This window comes from Rhinopithecus bieti, unplaced genomic scaffold, assembly GCF_001698545.2.
Source record: "Rhinopithecus bieti isolate Rb0 unplaced genomic scaffold, ASM169854v2 scaffold_7884, whole genome shotgun sequence".
Lineage (NCBI taxonomy): Eukaryota > Metazoa > Chordata > Mammalia > Primates > Cercopithecidae > Rhinopithecus > Rhinopithecus bieti.
In genome coordinates, this window is record NW_016806331.1 from 5,907,014 (window position 1) to 5,926,875 (window position 19,862).

General features: G+C 44.7%; 2 protein-coding genes and 1 long non-coding RNA gene across 7 annotated transcripts in view; 1 reads left to right on the forward strand and 2 right to left on the reverse strand.

The window, feature by feature from the left end:
• Positions 1–1,388: 1,388 nt before the first annotated feature.
• Positions 1,389–6,269, reverse strand: HSPA8 (heat shock protein family A (Hsp70) member 8). The gene is given in 11 exon segments (XM_017875616.1): positions 1,389–1,817; positions 2,136–2,368; positions 2,523–2,721; positions 2,953–3,155; positions 3,370–3,496; positions 3,499–3,828; positions 3,830–3,952; positions 4,067–4,219; positions 4,525–4,730; positions 5,064–5,273; positions 6,003–6,269. Coding segments are annotated over 10 exon segments (1,965 nt in total). The 5' UTR covers positions 5,269–5,273; positions 6,003–6,269; the 3' UTR covers positions 1,389–1,631.
• Positions 6,270–6,360: 91 nt separating this feature from the next.
• LOC108531956 (uncharacterized) overlaps positions 6,361–19,862 on the forward strand; it is a 33,054-nt gene continuing 19,552 nt past the window's right edge. Inside the window, exon 1 of the long non-coding RNA XR_001886321.1 lies at positions 6,361–6,636. This is a non-coding gene — a long non-coding RNA (uncharacterized LOC108531956). The remainder of the gene's footprint in view (positions 6,637–19,862) is intronic.
• Positions 15,496–19,862, reverse strand: part of CLMP (CXADR like cell adhesion molecule) — a 133,887-nt gene continuing 129,520 nt past the window's right edge. For all 5 annotated transcript variants that reach the window (XM_017875621.1, XM_017875619.1, XM_017875620.1 and 2 more), the window contains 2 exons: positions 18,219–18,360; positions 15,496–16,953 (listed from right to left, as the gene is read on the reverse strand). In XM_017875621.1, coding sequence (XP_017731110.1) covers positions 16,653–16,953; positions 18,219–18,360 — 443 coding nt within the window. In that variant the 3' untranslated portion in view covers positions 15,496–16,652. The remainder of the gene's footprint in view (positions 16,954–18,218; positions 18,361–19,862) is intronic.

Below are 19,862 nucleotides of genomic sequence, written 5' to 3' on the forward strand. Positions count from 1 at the left end.
CCAATGAAACATTAAGCTAACATTAACCTGAAGTTCAAAAATGTGCAGTAACAGCTACCACTTAACACCTCTCACATTAAGATGCCATGCCAAACGAGATAAAAGTATATTTACCCTTTAGTCTCATTTTGAGTCAAGCGATCAAAAAATTTGTAACCATCTCAAATACATGGTATGGCCATGTGCAGTAGCATACGCCTGCAGAACCAGCTACTTGGAACTAAGGCCAGGTGACCACTTGGGCCCAGGAGTTGCGGTCCAGCCTGCACAAGTGAGAACACACCCCTAACAAAAACTAAAGCCCAGGTAAAACTCTCACCCAAAGAAGAAATATGCAAAAAATGTGTACTACTGCCAGGTGCAGTGACCCACGCCTGTAATCCCAACATTTTGGAAGGCAGAGGCAGGCGGATCACCTGAGGTAGGGAAGATCAGCCTGAATAACATGGAGAAAGCCCATCTCCACTAAAAAATTCCAATTAGCCAGGTGTGGTGGGACATGGGAATAAGCCTGGCTACTCGGGAGACTGTGGCAGGAGAATCCCTTGAACTGGGAGACAGGGGTTGCACCATTACGCTCTAACAAGATACAATGAGATCATGCCATTTGCACTCCAGCTTGTGCAAGAGTAAAACCCTTCAACGAAAATAAAAATAAAAGTGTGCTACTTGTCGTTTTTTCTAACGGAGAAAATTTGGAATGAGAAGTGTATGAAATCGTGCTATAAATTCCCATTGAAATACCCAGACATTAGTAGACCTCCAGTACCAAAAGGAAAAACTACAGCTCCTTCATGAATTAGATTTTTGGCAGATTAGCTAGACCACTGAAATCTGTCACCTACATAATGACAGTTAACAGCCTGTTCCCCTAAGTTATCACAATTCACCATTGGGACCCAAATGAACCAGGTGGCACATTAGCTCCATCCGCCTGGCCTTCTCAATCATTTTAGGAAGAGGAAATAGAAACCTACAGGGCAGTGGCTTATACAAGAGATCGAGATTCCAAGTTATCTCTGCCATGTAGCTTAACATTCACTGCCCAGTATTTGGTTCTGATCTCTTAAAATTCTTACTCATCATCTAGCACAAAGCTCCAGGCAAGTAAGCCTCTGCTCCTACACAGGATTACACAGGTTTAGAAAACAACACCCTCCATGTAAGGACTAAGATTAGTTTGATCTAGATCTGATTTCTCATGCTTCCCCTTCTCAAAGCTCTGAATTCTACAACGTACCATCCACAATGCTCTGAAGGGCAACTTGCCACCCAGCCCTTGTAACTCAAGCTTAGTTTGAGGAAGGGGGCAAGTTAGTAAGACTCACACAATCACCTAGGCCTACTTCTCCCAACAGCTGACCTGGGGAACTAAAGACTCAAAACAATTTTATGGTGCCAATTTTAAATAGTTTTATTTAAGACATTGCATTTTCCACTTACAATACAGTGTTTATAAAGTGCAATGTTATTTCCTTCCCCTGTGCATGTTCCATATTCAAGTATTGAGAATGCCCAGTAACTTACTATAGCAGCTTAACTTTTAAAACTGCCACAGAATTTGCTACAAATTTAGGTCCTTCAAATGTTTTAAATGTGTGGAACAATGCTACACCTATACTTGGGTTGGCTTAATCAACCTCTTCAATAGTGGGCCCTGAGGAAGCACCACCAGAGGGAGGAGCTCCACCACCAGGGAATCCCCCAGGCATTCCTCCTGGCATGCCTCCTGCACTCTGGTACAGCTTGGTGATGATGGGGTTGCAAACTTTCTCCAGCTCTTTCTGCTGATGTTCGAACTCTTCCTTCTCGGCAGTCTGAGGAAGAGAAAAAAGGAATTACTACAAGTTCTTGTAACGTTAATAACCTTTCTTTAACCCTGATGCAACCTGATACTAAGTCGTTGACACAAACTCCTGCAAGAGGCTGTCAACATTAAAATAGGGCCTTATTCTTAACATCTTGGGGTCACTCAGACATCCAAGGAAGGTAGTTGCCAACACCTTGAATTCTGGTGGAAACCGCGAATGTTTTGGACCATTCATCATTGTGACCCTATACTGAAATCCAGCTCAAGCTTGGTTTACCATCCCCTTCCCCTCCCCCTCCATTGAGTGGGGGGGGAAATCACAAACCTGATTCTTATCAAGCCAGTTGATAATTTCATTACACTTGTCCAGAATCTTCTGTTTGTCCTCATCGTTAATCTTGCCTTGAAGTTTCTCGTCTTCGACAGTTGCTTTCATGTTGAATGCATAGGACTCAAGTGAATTCTTGGATGATACCTTGTCCCTCTGCTTCTCATCTTCAGCTTTGTACTTCTCAGCTTCCTGGACCATACGTTCAATGTCTTCCTTACTCAAACGGCCTAGGAAAGAAATTAAGTCTTTTAAGTAAGTAAGCTTTAAATTTCCTGTATGTTTCTCTTAGCTACATATGCCCTTGAGGCACCAGAAACTCAATTGAAATGCCACTATGAGCCCTGTCAAGATGAGATGACAGTGGTATGTGTGCTTACTTACCCTTGTCATTAGTGATAGTAATCTTATTCTCTTTTCCTGTACTCTTGTCCACAGCAGACACATTGAGGATACCATTGGCATCAATGTCAAAAGTGACTTCAATCTGAGGAACACCTCGGGGTGCAGGAGGTATGCCCGTGAGTTCAAACTTGCCAAGCAGGTTGTTATCCTTTGTCATGGCACGCTCACCTTCATAAACCTTGGTAGGGAATAAAACAAATTACTACAATGGACTTCACATCTCTTTGCTAGTGCTAGAGACCTGCTAAGGAAGAATGGTCGCTCAGACATCCAAGGAAGGAACTGGCCAACATAAGACTTTCTGGTGGAAACTACGAATGGTTTTGGAATCCATCATCATAGCGAGTCAGTCCAGACTTCTCTTTATCTGGTATCAGTAAGCCAAGCAAGAGAAGTACAGAAAACATACCTGAATAAGCACACCAGGCTGGTTGTCAGAATAGGTAGTGAAGGTCTGTGTCTGCTTGGTAGGAATGGTGGTATTACGCTTAATAAGGACGGTCATTACTCCACCAGCAGTTTCAATACCAAGGGAAAGAGGAGTGACATCCAAGAGCAACAAATCTTGAACATTTTCAGACTTGTCTCCAGACAGGATGGCTGCCTGGACAGCTAGAAAAAAAGTTAACGTTAAAAAGTTAAAAGAAAAAAACCCAGCACATCGCTCCTGTTTTAACTATCACTCGCTCAGACATCCAAGGAAGGTGTTGCCATCATTAGCCAAGCTTTTGGTGGAAACTACGAATGTTTAACAATCACTCATCACAGCGAGTCACCTCATCTTCTGCCTGTCTGCCTTTAAGGTTAATTGAGATACTTTTGTTACCTGCACCATAAGCAACAGCTTCATCAGGGTTGATGCTCTTATTCAGTTCTTTTCCGTTGAAGGAAATCTTGAGAAGCCTCTGAATCTTGGGGATACGAGTCTAGAACCCCACCAGGACAATATCATTGAATCTGTGACTTGTCCTAGTTTGGCATCTCCGAAGGGTTTCGTCACTTGGGCCAGGGTGCCGACGAACAGGTCAGCAATTCAATTCTTCAAATCGGCACGGGTAATGGAGGTATAGAAGCGATTTCCTTCATAGAGAGAATAAGATCTCAATAACTGGCCCTGGGGTGCGGAAGAGAGCAGGTACGCTTTAGCCACGTTCACAAGCAGTAACGGGAGGGCCGTCCTTACAGCCTCCTTGTTCTCGCTGATGTCCTCTTATGCTTCGCTTGAACTCTCTGCAATAAAATGGTTGACCATTCGGTTGTCAAAATCCTTCTCCAGGCCCAAGTGGGGTGTCTCCAGCTGTAGAATTGACCTCAAAGATTCCATCCCTCCCCATAAGTGAGGAATTGAACACACTCGAAAGTGCCACCTCCCCAGGTCAATAGATAAGCACATTTCTTTCTGCTCCAACCTGCCATTGAAAAAAACATTGAGATTGTTTTCAATTAATTAAATTCTGACAAATTCAATTAAATTTCTGACTAATCTTAAAATAATCTGGACTTACATCACAAATGGTACATACCTTTTTGTCTAAGCCGTAAGCAATAGCAGCAGCAGTTGGCTCATTAATAATTCTAAGTACATTGAGACCAGCAATAGTTCCAGCATCTTTGGTAGCCTGACGCTGAGAGTCATTAAAGTAAGCTGGCACTGTGACCACAGCATTGGTAACAGTCTACAAATAAGAAAAAAGACCACAGATCAAACTATTATACTTAGATAAACTCCAGCAAATGGATTAATGTTCATGAAACAAAAACTGCTGGAGCACCCCCCAAAAATGTAAATTACAAATTGTCAAGATTCACTGGTTTCTAGTGTTGACCCAGCTTCCCCAAGAGCCTGGGGCAGTGCACGTGGTCTTAACCTCGAGCTGCACCCTATCTGTTCCCCTCCCTCACCAGGCGCCAGTGACCCACTGGAGTCAACGGGCTTTTAACTACTCCGGAATGCACCCCAATACTGAAAAACAAACCTCACCTTCCCAAGATAGGCTTCTGCAATTTCCTTCATCTTTGTCAGAACCATAGAGGATACCTCCTCTGGATAGAAGCTTTTGGTCTCTCCCTTATATTCTACTTGGACCTTGGGCCTGCCAGCATCATTCACCACCATGAAGGGCCAATGCTTCATATCAGACTGGACAACAGCATCATCAAATCTGCGTCCAATCAGACGTTTGGCATCTGTAAAAGGTATCAAATGAAAACACTTTCAATTTCATACCTCTTCTGATAAAACCCAAGTCCATGATTACTCAAATGCCGAAGTTCATAGGTATACCGGTGAATTCAACTACCATATAGTAGCAAAGGTTCACATTTTGACATCCTACATTATCCAGATTTTCAACCTGAAAGGTTTCTATAACCTGTTTTATAACAAGTCTCAGCTCATTTTGTTCATTTTAGAACAAGTCTCAGCTCATTTTCTAAAACAAAAGCTCCCCCCCTCACATTTCATAAACTCTCTGCTTCCTAGCCCTGTTAAATTTGTACTGTCATTTAAAATTAGCTCACCAAAAACTGTGTTGGTGGGGTTCATTGCAACTTGATTCTTTGCAGCGTCACCGATCAACCGTTCAGTGTCCGTAAAGGCAACATAGCTTGGAGTGGTTCGGTTTCCCTGATCATTGGCAATTATCTCTACTTTTCCGTGCTGGAAAACACCCACACAAGAGTAGGTGGTGCCAAGATCAATACCAACTGCAGGTCCCTTGGACATGGTTGCTGAAAAAAATAAAAATCCGCTTTAAAAATCCAGTTAATCAAAGTATTTCCCTCATCCCCTAAAAGAACGCATAATCAGGAAAAAGATACAGCCACTACCAAGAGGTAAATAGTGACCCATCACCTCTTAAGCACGCCCAGTGCTCAGAACTAGTGCTGCAGTCCGGGTTGCCGTGCCAACCGCTGCCAAGCACACCCTGAATGAACCACCCACCAGAGGGCCTGGGGCGTTGCTGAGCACGTGGTATTAACCTGGAGCTGAGCCCTATCTATCCCCATCTCCCTCGCCAGGTGCCACTGTCCCCAAGAGTCAAATGGGGTTTTGATTGATCCGGAATGCACCCCCATAATGGAAGCACGCCAAGAACGGCTTTGAAGAACCATGGTGGGACGGGACTATACAAGGAAGCGAGATAAAGAAAACCCTCGCTCCACTTCCCTGCGCGCCAGGCTAGGCGATGCGGCAACCCTCCCCCGCCACGCGGTCGCCGGGCGTCTCCCAGGCTCCCCTGGGGCTGCGGCCCAACCCCTATATTAATGTCCTGCCAACTGCAACCAAGCGCCGCTGCCACCCCACCGAAAACTGAGGCCCCTTAAGCCGGTGGAAGCGGCCGCACACTCGCCTCGACAAGATTCTCAGAACTCTCCAAGCCGCAACAAGCTCAACCGGTCCGTGTGCAAAGTGCACGCTCCCAAACCCATAACCCAACTCTTGAGCAGAGCTCTTACCTGGTGTGTAGGCCTGGCTCCGAAACAGACAAAAGTCACAGGAGCCCACGGAGCTGCAGGCGAGTTCAATGAGACCGGTTTCCGCCCGCCACCCTGCCTCTTATACCCTATCTCAGAACCTTCCAGAAGGGGCCCGCCCCTGCTGCCTGCCATTACGGCTTCCTCGGCCAATAGACGCCAGGCTGCCCTTACAAGACCCAATCACAAGCCCGGCTCCACTCCTCGGGCCTCGCCCCCTTCCGCACCCACCCCACCGCGCTCCGCCTCGCGATAACGCACTCACCGCAGCGTTCTGGAACTTTCAAGCTCGCCCCCGCTCTCCGGACGGCTCCGGGGAAAGGGAGGGTGGGGCGCAGACAGCCGGCGCGCGGGAGTCCTCAGTTACCCCGGGCGGGGGAGGGGAGCGTCCGCCTCTACGCATGCGCCCCCAGCTTGCGCGGGCAGGAGGGGCGGAAAAGGTGGAAGAAGAGGGGCGGGCAAAACTTGGAACCAACCAATGATAGCGGCGCTAGCCGCGATCTTGGCCCGCGCAGAACTGGGGGGAGGACTCGCGCGGGGCCAGAAAGGAGGGGTTCGGGCGCGGGAGCCGGGGAGGAGAAGACGGAAGTGGAGCGAGGACAAAATGGCTGCGAAGGTTGTTGCTCCCTTCCCCCACACACGTCCTCATTCCTCTTTTCCCATCCCCCATCTCCATGTTCCAGACGATCCTCTTGAGTGCCCCAGGTTTCGCGAACCTATATTTCATAGCGTGGCTTTGGGCAAGGGCTGACCCCCAGGGGCTTGGGCGAAGGTTCCGGCTTCAGGGTGCTACTAGGGCTGCTCGCTCAGGATTGGAGGGAGCCGCCAGGCCGCCGCGCGGTAGGGCGGGTTAGCTCAGCAGGCCCCCCAGCACCCGCATTTCCCTATGGGAACTGTTGGGAGGCAGCCCCCGACGCAGAAGTGTAGGGGCCCGGCTTCTCAGAAACGCTTCAGGACGCGGTCGTGTCTGGACCCCTCCGGGGAAAAAAAGGCGAACCCGCTTCTCTGAACCCCTGACCCCTAGGCCCCTTCCCACCTCCGTCTAGAACAGATTCGGCTTCTTGGCTCAGTTCTTCCCTCACTAGCCCAAGCCCCACATTTCCCCATTGTTTATAAAATAAACATTGAAAAGGTGGCGAGTGTGTTCTCCGTTAGGTGAACCAGGCATTAGGAATCATGGGTTCCAGTAGCCGTGCGTCCTTGATTTCGAGTTTCTGAACGTTTGTATTTTCAGTAACATGAGGTGATATCTTTCCTGGTTTGACTTTCATCAAAAATTAAACGACAGACCATGCAGATGCTTTGAAAACGTGACTAAGCTGGTGCGCAAAACAGTGGTGCCTGGAATTTTACATTGTGCAGTGTTGTGCATGGTCGTGTACATGTGGGGCCTTGTTCCAAGAGCCTGTCTCAGGTACCTTGAACACTCCCTCTGTCCTTTCAGGCAGGCAGGATAGCTATTATTCCTGTTTAGTAGGTAAGTAGGAACCGATGGGGGAAAAGATTTTTTTAAGGCTACACCAAAAGTACTTATAGTAGCATGGCTGGAATTAGAAGGTCTGTAGACTGCGAAAAAGGCTTCAGAAGAGCGAGGACATCTTGTCCTTGTCAAAGCCACTAAAGGGTAGAGACAGACTCAAAACATATGAAGAGTTTCCTTTTCATATTTTCCTTTTGGGGAGGAATGTTGGCTTAGAGTTCATGGAGATATATTCTTAGCCTCTCCCCACGTCCCAAGAATTTAATTTTATACAGTGCTTTCACTACATACAAAATGCTTTCATTTGTCATCTAATCATTAACACAGTTCTTTAAGGTGTGTATTATTCATCCCTATATCAGGAGAAAAATGCGGCTCAAAGATACCATTTGTGGGAAGGTAAGCAGCTGGGTTAGCTAGAATCAAATCTAGCTTTTTTTTGGTTCAAGATTTATTTTATATCTTTTGTTAGTTACCCTACAGTGTAATTTCCTTCCTGGAAATATATTCAACTCAATTCCAGAAAGAGGTAGGATGTGTACTGTGAGCCACTGCTTTCAGTTTCCTTTGGTATTTGGAACCTCCCGTCCCCCACGCTAACTGCTAGTAATGTTATCTGGAATTTTTCTTTTCACACCCCAGAGCCTAAAGTTTAACAAGCACACATTTCAAACCACACCCTGTGCTGTATTTTGCATTTTTGTAATTATTTTAATCATTGACCCAGTGGAAAACAGAATTGGGGCACACATCCACTTGTTTGAGATATCCCATCCAATAGCAGTGATTAAAGAAAGCAGAACAAATAACCTCTGTTTCTGGTTACTCTCAAACGTGTTCTGGGACTTGGGCTGTGTCTTATTAAATGGAATGATTTAGCGTTCATATATTTAAAGCTCAGAATATGATGAAGGTCCTGTCTCCACCACTTTAAACGCACAGGGTTTCAAATGACACAGTTAAGATCTGAAATTAAAGTTTGGTTGCATGGGACTGCAGTGGAGTCTTGAGCCTGGGACTTCTGACTGGATAAAAGGATAATGATTTAACATTTTTGTGTGCCTACCGCATGCCAACCTTACCTCCTGTAATTCTCACCGTAAATCTAAGCGGTAGCAACTATTATGATCGTCATTTTGTAGACGGAGTCTAAGGCAGGACTCCGTCTCCCAAAAAAATGGAATCTCCCAATGGAGTCTCCCGGAAAAGATGGAGTCTCGCCCTATTCCCCAGGCTGGAGTGCAGTGACCGAACTTGGCTCACTGCAACCTCCGCTTCCCGGGGTCAAGGGATTCTCCTGCCTCAGCCTCGTGAGTAGCTGAGACTACATGTGCACGCCACCAAACCTGGCTAGTTTTTGTATTTTAGTAGAGACAGGGTTTCACCATATTGGCCAGGTTGGTCTCAAACTCCTGACCTCAGGTAATCTGCCTGCCTCGGCCTCCCAAAGTGCTGGAATTACAAGCGTGAGCTACCGCACCTGGCCTGTTTTTGTTCGTCTGTTTTATGTGAAGTCTAACTTTATCCAGGCTGGAGTGCAGTGGTGTGATCTCTGCTCACTGCAACCTCCACCTCCTGGGTTCAAGCAATTCTCCTGTCTCAGCCTCCCAAGTAGCTGGGATTAGAAGCCCGTACCACCACACCCCGCTAATTTTTGTGTTTTTAGTAGGGATGGGGTTTCACCATATTGGTCAGGCTGGTCTCAGGCCTCAAGTGAGCTGCCCGCCTTGGCCTCCCAAAGTGCTGGGATTAAGGAGTGAGCCACTGTGCCATCCTCAGTTTATGAATAAATGATTTAATAGTTATCTGGTTTCGGTTGCTTCTGTTGAAAAGTCTCAGCCAACCTAGGCAACATAGTGAGACCCCCATCCCAAAAAAAATGAGATGGGAGGATCACTTGAGCTCAGGAGGTAGATGCTGCAGTGAGCCATGATTGTGCCGCTGCACTCCAGCCTGAGTGACAGAGCAAAACCCTGTCTCAAAAAACAAAAAAATTGAAAAAATTTAAGGTTTAGAATTTCATTGGATAATTTGTATTAGGATTATGTGGTGTACTGTTACTAAATATGCCTTTTTAAAAAATTAGTATTAAAGAATAGTAAACTTACAGTCCCTTGCTTCAAAAACTCAGATATTGAAAACAACCCTTCTGTGACCCAGTGACATGACTAAAAGATGCAATATATGTATGCCCTGATTGCCCAAATACTTGAGTGTGTGTACTGCATTGCATCAGGGAAATTTGAAACCAGAATGATGCAAGCTGTTATTAATATTTTGATTTCTAACTGCAGCCATGTATAAATTATTGCAACTGGAGAACAGCATACATAAAAATAGCCCCAATATCTTTTCCCTGCATTATGCTTTGCCTTCCTAAACCAGATTATATGCTTTAGAACATTCTCATGCCTATTGTAATATATTTCTGGTAGTAGAGCCCTTGCCATTGATGTTTTATTCAATGCTTTACGCAGGGCACCATGCTAAGCATTTGACATATATTCTCTTACATGACCCTCACAACTATTTTTGGCAGATCATATTGTCCCCATTTTCAGATAAAGAAATTGAGGGTCAAATAGGTCAAATAATTTGCTTAAGATCCCTAGCTGACCCTGAATTTTTCAAAATCAGATTTTATTCCACAGCTTATGCTTCTAACTCAGGCTAGATTGGTTTCTACTTTCAAACTCTTAGTCATCTTGTTTAGCCCCTGCACTATGGAGAGGAGGTGCTGTATAAAATGCGCTTTTGGCCAGGCACTGTAATCTCAGCATTTTGGGAGGCCGAAGCTGGTGGATGGCTTGAGCTCAGGAGTTCAAGACCAGCCTGGGCAACATAAGGAGACCCCATCTCTACAAAAAATACAAAAATTAGCTGGGCGTGTTGGCGTGTGCCTGTAGTCCCAGGTACTCAGGAGACTGAGGTGGGAAGATGGTTTGAGCCTGGGAGGTTGAGGCTGTAGTGAGCCGTGATTGTGCCACTGAGCTCCAGCCGGGGTGACAAAGTGAGAACCTGTCTCTTAAAGAAAAAAAAGTGCTCCTTATTATTTTATTTTATTAATCTAAGACAGAGTCTCACTCTGTTGCCCAGTCTGGAGTGCAATGGTGTGATCTCAGTTCATTGCAGCCTCCGCCTCCCAGGTTCAAGCGATTCTCCTGCCTCAGCCTCGTGAGTAGCTGGGATTACAGGCGCACACCACCACGCCTGGCTAATTTTGCATTTTTAGTCGAGATGGGTTTTCACCATGTTGGTCAGTCTGATCTGTAAATCCTGACCTTGTGATCCACCCGCTTCAGCCTTCCAAAGTGCTGAGATTACAGGCCTCAGCCACCATACCCAGCCTATTTTAATTTTTTAAAGTTGAAATTTTTATCAGAGCACCTTAATTTTTTTTTTTTTTTTTTTTTTGAGAAGGGAGTCTCGCTCTGTCACCCAGGCTGGAGTGGCAGTGGCCAGATCTCAGCTCAACTGCAATCTCCGCCTCCCGGGATTTACGCCATTCTCCTGCCCTCAGCTCCCGAGTAGCGGGACTACAGCCCCGCCACCTCGCCCAGCTAGTTATTTGTATTTTTTTTAGTAGAGACGGGGTTTCACCGTGTTAGCAGGATGTCCCGATCTTCTGACCTCAGTGGATCCGCCCGCCTCCGGCCTCCCAAAGTGCTGGGATTACAGGCTTGAGCCACCGCGCCCGCGCCGAGCACCTTAATTAAAATTTTTTTTTGGCTGGGCGTGGTGACTCACACCTGTAATCCCAGCACTTTGGGAGGCCAAGGTGGGAGGATCACGAGGTCAAGAGATGGAGACTATCCTGGCCAACATGCTGAAACCCTGTCTCTACTAAAAATACAAAAATTAGCTGGGTATGGTGGCACACACCTCTAGTCCCAGCTACTCAGGAGGCCGAGGCAGGAGAATTGCTTGAACCTAGGAGGCGGAGGCTGCAGTGAGCCAATATCACACCACTGCACTCCAGCCTGGCGACAGAGTGAGACTCTGTCTCAAAAAAAATAAATAAATAAACTATACAGTTCAAAGACCCCATGTTTAGTAATTATGTTTACAATTATTTGCTTCCATATGCCACCACACCCGGCTAATTTTTGTATTTTTAGTAGAGATGGGGTTTCACCATCTTGGCCAGGCTGGTCTTGAACTCTTGACCTCAAGTAATCCACTCACCTCAGCCTCCCAAAGTGCTGGAATTACAGGCATGAGCCATGACCCCCAGCCTACAGTTTACATAAATTGATATGACTGTATCATCTTTGAAGAATCAACTGTACCTATTATTTTATAGTTTCAATGCACCTTATCTTTTTGCCTCTCAGATGATTCGACAGATTTAATCGTGATGTGCTCAAAATACTCTGTGCTTAACAGTCAACAAAAAAATTGCATGATCTAAGCCCATCATTACCATATAAAGACAAATCAGGCAATTATAAAGTTGGGAATTGTACCCTGTTTTGCAGAACAAGGGAAAACTAAAGGATTTGGACTTGTGTGAGTGAGCTAAGTGTGTCCCAAGTATGGTGAAAAGGTTTAGGGCAAGGAAGAAAGCAAAGAGAAGAGAAAGCCTATAGTTGAGTGTAAAGGTTTGAGGATTTCAGGTGGGAAGATGGTGATTAATCAGGATCTGTCAGTTCTGATGGAATATAGTAACAGTGGCTGGGTTTAAATCCTGGCTCTAGGGCTGGGTGTGGTGGCTCACGCCTGTAATCCCAAATCAGATCATGAGGTCAGGAAATCAAGACCATCCTGGCTAACGGTGAAACCCTGTCTCTACTAAAAATACAAAAAAATAGCCGAGTGTGGTGGCGGGCACCTGTAGTCTCAGCTACTTGGGAGGCTGAGGCAGGAGAATGGCGTGAACTTGGGAGGCGGAGCTTGCAGTGAACTGAGATCACGCCACTGCACTCCAGCCTGAGCGACTGAGTGAGACTCTCAAAATAAAAATAGAAGTAAAAATAAATCCTGGCTCTACTGCTGACTTAACCTCTTTGAGCCTTACATTTCTCACTTGTATAATGTGAACACAGATATTTCCTTATAGGGTTGATGTGAGTATGAAATTGAGACAAAATATATAATGTACTTAGCGTGACTGGCACCCGGGGTGGCTCAGTAAGTGATGATTACTATTATCGCTGTTATTTTACAATGACCTCTGTAAAGTGTTTTCCAGATGTATTTGAATTTCTTAGTGTGTACTTTTCAGATTTATTTGAACCCCTTAGTGTGTGCTTCTCTGTTGGCACCTCACCTAGGCACAAAATACTTGCTTAGTAATTATTATTTCGTTAATTTTGATAAAGTCCTTAAGGACAGCAACTCTCTTGGTGTCCCCTGTGCAACTTATACCTAGCATCTTGCCTTTTGAGAGAAAAAAGTACTTGGTAAATTCATGACTGAAATTGATAAATAATAGATCATATTCAGTCTGAGTTCTTCTGTTCTTCTGTTGGCAGCAAGCTGATAAACAAATTTCCAGTCCAGGTTATATGAGCTTCAGCTTCTCCTACAGTATCACTTTTACTTGTTTATTTTTTAATTGCTGATACAGATGCATCCATAATAAATATTTGGTTTTTGTGATGCTCAAACACAGTCCCAATTACAAGGCAACTTAGAAGTTAAAACTGAAACTGAAATATAAACAGCTTAACACCAGAAGGAAGCAAAACTATATATGTCTTTTTGCAACAGCAGTTCTGAAATTGTTTTTATACACTGTAACAACAAAGGTACCAACTTCCTTATTTCACAAATTTAAGTTTGGTTTATATATTTTATTGACATGGTTACTCAACGTCCACATCATTCCATCTGCATCTTCTTCCTACAGTTTTTCTTCTACTATTTAGTTATTTCTCCTTTTTTTGTTTGTTTCCTATTTCAGAATCAAATTTATTTTACTTGCAAAATCAGTGGAATATGGTTTGGAACCAGTAGGGCCTCTAACTTAAGCCCAGAACCTGTGAAAGAGAAGTGCAGTATCATTGCTAAGACTTGAACAGTTTATCTCTCAGAATCTTCCATTCCTTTGAATTTCTCAGCTCTTAGTGTAATCTGTTTTATTCGTTTGTTGTAGACTTCCATTATGGATAGATTTCCAAAATAATTTGGGTAGTCAACTGGTATTTTAGCTTTCTGGTAATTAACGTGTAAAAATCTAAGGCTCTTTTTCATGCAAAGGAGACTGATTTTTGCTTTCAAAAGCATAGGCAGGAAATCTTAGGTTCAAAGGTAGTAAATAATGATAAGAGCAAATTGCTAGTGATGATACAGCTGCAGCCTCCATAGTGTATTTGTTTGGCTCAGGTACTCTAGAAATGAGAATTCTCAGAATTACATAGCAGAAGTGATATGTTGCCTGGATACCACACTACCAGAGGAATAAAAATGTAGTCAGAGTAAGGGGTTTTATATTTTACAATGAGATAGTGTTAGTATACTAAGAAGCATTCCAAATACGCCAGTCCTCTTAAACCCATAGCAGACATTTATATGTTAATTCCTCAATGTCTCATTTCCCACCTTTTTTAGAGGAAGACACTCAGGTTAAAACTTTCACCCAAAGATAGACTCCTGGGGACTTTACAAGAATTTTGTTTTTTGCACTATGTGATGACACGATTGTGAGAATTAAATATAGGAGTGAAAAACCAGAGAAATGGGGCAAAATCCCAGATTGGCCTTTCCTCTTTAAGCATTAGCTTCCCATTTTAGAAACATGCTTTCATCACCACATTCAGCATTAATTTTTTTCTTTCCTCTAACCTGCTGTTCTTTTAAAAAGTGTTCTGGGCTGGGCGCGGTGGCTCACACCTGTAATCCTAGCACTTTTTGAGGCCAAGGCGGGTGGATCACCTTAGGTCAGGAGTTTGAGACCAGCCTGGTCAGCATGGCGAAACCCCATCTCTACTAAAAATACAAAAATTAGCCATACGTGGTGGCGCATGCCTATAATCCCAGCTACTCGGGGGGCTGAGGAAGGAGAATCGCTTGAACCCGGAAGGTGGAGGTCACAGTGAGCCGAGATGCGCCACTGTACTTCAGCCTGCATGATGAGAGCAAGACTCCATCTCAAAAAAAAAAAAAAAAAAAAAGTATTCTGGGCCAGATGGCAGTGGCTCACACCTGTAATCCCAGCTCTTTGGGAGCCAAGGATGGGCAGGTCACTTGATGTCAGGAGCTTAAGACCAGCCTGGCCAACATGGAGAAACCCTGTCTCTACCAGAACTACAAAAATTAGCTGGGTGTGATGGCGGGCACCTGTAATCCCAGCTACTCGGGAGGACGAGCCAGGAGAATCGCTTGAACCCGACAGGCGGAGGCTGTAGTAAGCGGAGATGGTGTCACTGCACTTCAGCCTGGGCGGCAGAGCGACACTGTCTCAAAAAAAAAAGTTTTCTACTCTCCCAGTGGTGATCAGTTGACATTTGTGCTAGGGTCCTTGAAGGGCTGTGCTGTAAGTATCAAGGGTAGTCAAAACTATTAAAAAGGCAATTTACTGTATTGGAGGCTGCTGTTTTCTTTATTTCTCAAACATCTTTCTTCTCCCATTCATCATCTCTTCAGCAGCTATCCTGGTGAATTATTTTTGCTAATTCTTTCCAAGATACTGATAACTAAAATGTTAGCAGACACTAGCTCAGCCCTCTCCTGCCACCCACTAATTATTCTCATCTCTTCCCTAAATATTAGTTCCCTTTTCTTCCAGTCCAGAGCTAGACTTCTGGAGGCTGAGCCTGGGAAAATACTGAATTTCTCTCATTTTTCACTTTTAGGATGGAATGATTATGGCATATACTTGGAGTGCCATTAGAAGCATTGGCAGTCCCTGATCTTTTTGGTAATTTAAGGCTTAGAATCATCAGAAGTTCCAGGTTCACATCCTTCTAAAATGGAAGAAATGGAGGAAGTTCCAAGTGTGGTACAATACTGAACTTCCTTTTATCCTTCCTTGACTTTTTTTTTTTTTTTTTGGAGATGGAGTCTCGCTCTGTCACCCAGGCTGGAGTGCAATGGCACAATCTTGTCTCACTGCAACCTCCACCTGCTGGATTTTCCTACAGGTGCCTGGCACCATGCCCAGCTACCTTCCTTGACATATTAAGAGAAGTTTGATCTAATCTCCCTTTCTAGTCCACCCAGTCTTGCAATTCTGGTTTCACATGTTCTCAGAAAGAATAGACTATAATGGTATGTTGGTTACTCTTTCAGCATTCGTAGATCCCTTTTTCTCTGGAAGAATCCTTTCTAAGGACGTTGATAAATGACATGTTGTATTTTCTCCTTCCAGAAATATCTAGCAGGAAAGTCCTTAGAGGCATTTGATTTGAGGGAAAATCCACAGTTGCTCCATTATATATTTCTAATGTTTGTCACCAATCCTCATAACATATTGAAGATGGAAAGCTCTTCACAATCCTTTGTCATAAATTTTCGTCTCCTTTCGGTTATTTTGGGCTCAATACAAGTGGTGAGATAAGTATAGAGTGGGAGAAACTCATTCACTCTTCTCCATCTCCCACTATTACAACTCCCCTTGAAATGAATATCCAAACTTTAGGACAAATGAAGTTAAGTCAGAATGGAAGACACATGTTTCCTTTTTTGGAGTTTCTTAGAAGTGGTTAGCTCAGTACATGGTGCAGACAGGTGTAATAAGGCTGTGGGTTCTGCTTGACTGTCTGAATAATTGCAGTAATCCAATAAGTTTGCAGAAATGCATAGAAAATTTACAAACAGCCTCCCATTTCCTCTTGAAAGTTGTGAATGAAAGCACTGATACAAAATATCCCACGTGAAAAGTTTTAGGTATATTCACCTCACCTTTACGCAACCTTCTCACCACAGGTCCTGGTCAACAAATAGATTTGGACTCCTGCTTTCCCTTACTCTGGTCTAAAGGCACAATGAGATGCCTTTTTGGAGATGAATCAGCTTACATCCTTTTGCTTGTTTGGTATCATACAAGAAAAGTGCTTATCTGAATCTCTTCTGTGCAATGCTCACTGCTACTTAAATAACCTCTCATCTGGTTCGAGGGGGTTGTGTGGCTGGTGACTTGAGCTCCAAAGACGAGAAGAGTCCAGAGACCCTGACTCCTAGGAAAATGTGGGAGTCAAGTCCATTCTAATTCAGACCGTTTGGAAGGCTCTGCTCTGGCTGGGGGTCATGCTGGGTGTGGTTTCTGCTTTGGTCATGGTAGTATGGTGGACTTTCTTTGGTTCAGAACCTTTCACCTCTGGCCCCACTAGGCTGTATGCCTGGGTGGCCAGCCCTGGCTGGGGTGCTGCATCAGTTGACAGTGTCCGCTGGCTGCGTGAGGCACTATTTGCTGTGGAGCGAGTGGAGGAAGAACCAGAGCGTGAGCTCCGAGAGCCTGAGGAAGAGGAGCTGGGTTTCACAAGACGGGCTTTCGGAGCTTCAGCATCTTCTCTGAAGAGAAAAAACAGCAAAGATAAACTTTAAACAGTGGCAGATCTGTGATTGCTTCCACTATGATTGCTTCCTTCTGAGGCTTCCCAAGCTGTAAACCTCAGGTAATACCATCAGAAGGCAACCATTTAGACATAGATACTTCCTCGTATCTTAAGACTTAATGCTTGGCTCACGCAAATGTATATTTTGTTAGCCTACAGGTCAACTCTATTATACTGGGAGGACAGGATCTTACCATTGAGATGGTCTAGACAGCACTCCTTCTGATTCACGGTTTGTCTGCATAAACCCTTTCATGGCCTATAGGCTATGCCCATTCTTCATTGCCCATTATGAGTAGAAGTGAATCAGAAGTAATGTAAATTGAACTGTTTTATGTATGTATGTATGTGTGTGTGTATATATATACACACATACACACATACTTTTTTTTTTTCTCTGAGACATGCTCTTGCTTTGTCACCCAGGCTGGAGTACAGAGGTGCAATCATGGCTCACTGTGCCCTCAAACTCCTGGGCCAAAGTCATCCTCCTATCTCAGCCTCTCGAGTAGCTGGGACCACAAGCATGGGCCACCATGCCTGGTTATTTTATTATTTTTTTTTTTATGTTTTTGAGACGGAGTCTTGCTTTTTTTAGCCCAGGCTGGAGTGCAGTGGTGTGATCTCAGCTCACTGCAAGCTCTGCCTCCCGAGTTCATGCCTTTCTCCTGCCTCAGCCTCCCGAGTAGCTGGGACTACAGGAGCCCGCCACCACGCCCGGCTAATTTTTTGTATTTTTAGTAGAGATGGGGTTTCATCCTGTTAGCCAGGATGGTCTCGATCTCGTGACCTCGTGATCCACCCGCCTCGGCTTCTCAGAGTGCTGAGATTACAGCCGTGAGCCACTACGCGCAGCCCTTTCCTTTTTTTTTTCTTTTGTAAAGATGGAGTCTAACTATGTTGACCAGGCTGGTTTCAAACTCCTGGCCTTAAATAATCCTCCCGCCTCGGCCTCCCAAAGTGCTGGGATTACAGGCATGAGCTACCATGCACGCCCAGCCTAATTTAACTTTTAAGTGTTTGTTGAGGGTAAGACAGTTTCACAATAAAGTCCAGGTAAACCATACATTCTGTCCCTAGGCTGGAACTTCTTACCTACCAGGATAATCCTTTTAACGAATTTATGGTTAAGAGAAAACGGGGAACATTTATGTTGACTGGTCACTATAGTGCTGGCCCTAAAACAGAAGCCCCATAAAAGTGGGGATTTGAGAGGTTTACCGAATTTCATTAGGTCTCTCTTCTTCCTCATATCTTTCTTTGTCTTTCCTTCGGATTAGCAGCCACACCAAGAGGAAAATCAGCAGAGCTCCAGCCACTATGCCTGTCACTGCTCCTGCAACCATGCCGATGCTTTGTACATCTATTTTCTCAGAAGCAAAAGCACAAGTAAAACCAAACATAAGCTAGGAAATACATGGACTCAAAAAAAAAAAAAAAAAAAAAAAAAAAATAAGCTCTGGACAGAATGATTATTTCCAGGTCTTTTTTTTTTTTTTCTGAGACAGAGTTTTGCTCTTGTTGCCCAGGCTGGGATGCAATGGCGCGATCTCGGCTCACGGCAACCTCCACCTCCTAGATTCAAGTGATTCTCCTGCCTCAATCTCTTGAGTAGCTGGGATTATAGGCATGCACCACCCGGCTAGTTTTGTATTTTTAGGAGAGACAATGTTTCTCTGTGTTGGTCAGGCTGGTCGCAAACTCCCGACCTCAGGTGATCTGCCCGTCTCAGCCTCCCAAAGTGCTGGGATTACAGGCGTGAGCCACCGCGCCGGCCTCCAGGTCTTTCTCTTCATGAGTAGTACTGCGTTCTCCTCTCTTATTGTATGACCAGCCCTCTTGATATATTTGCAGTTGTAGTTGCTGAATCACACAGATTTTGCCAGCAAGTGACCAGGTTTTATTTTTTTGGTTTTTTTTGTTTGTTTTTTGAGACGGAGTCTCACTCTCCCCCAGGCTGGAGTGAGTGACTCGATCTCGGCGCACTGCAAGCTCCGCCTCCCGGCTTCACTCCATTCTCCTGCCTCAGCCTCCCAAGTAGCTGGGACTACAGGCGCCCGCCACCATGCCCCGCTAATTTTTTTCTATTTTTGGTAGAGATGGGGTTTCACCGTGTTCGCCAAGTTGGTCTCAGTCTCCTGACCTCGTGATCCGCCCGCCTTGGCCTCCCAAAGTGTTGGGATTACAGGAGTGAGCCACCGTGCCCGACCAAGTGGCCATGTTTTAGTAAGTCTGGGTGAGTTCAGATGATAAAACTGGGCTAGGAGAGTAATCATACCATGTCTGAAGATTTGTCGGCCTTAATAGGATAACATTTGGGCATTCCTCTGGCTCTACCGACTTACCCTGTTTTCTCTAACATCTCCCTTCTCCCACCTGTCATATAAAAGGGAATGTAAGAAAAATTTTTTGGCCAGGCACAGTGCCTCACGCCTGTAATCCCAGCACTTCAGGAGGCTGATGTGGGCGGATCACTTAAGGTCAGGAGTTCGAGACTGGCCTGGCCAACATGGCAAAACTGCGTCTCTACTAAAAATACAAAAATTATTTGGGCATGGTGGCGCAAGCCTATAATCCCAGCTATTCGGGAGGCTGAGGCAGAAGAATCGCTTGAACCTGGAAGGCAGAGGTTGTAGTGAGCTGAAATCATGCTACTGCACTCCAGCAAGACTGTCTCAAAAAAAAAAAAAAAAAATTGAGTAGAATAAAAGTTGATTTTTAAAAAAGGAATATAACTTATAATGTTAGACTCTGTGGAATTTGACATTGGATCCTAGAATTTCAGAAGTTAAGGTAAAGATGATTTGCAGTTTAGTAATACACACTCTTTCATATACCAAATATTTATTTCAGTGCCTACCCTGA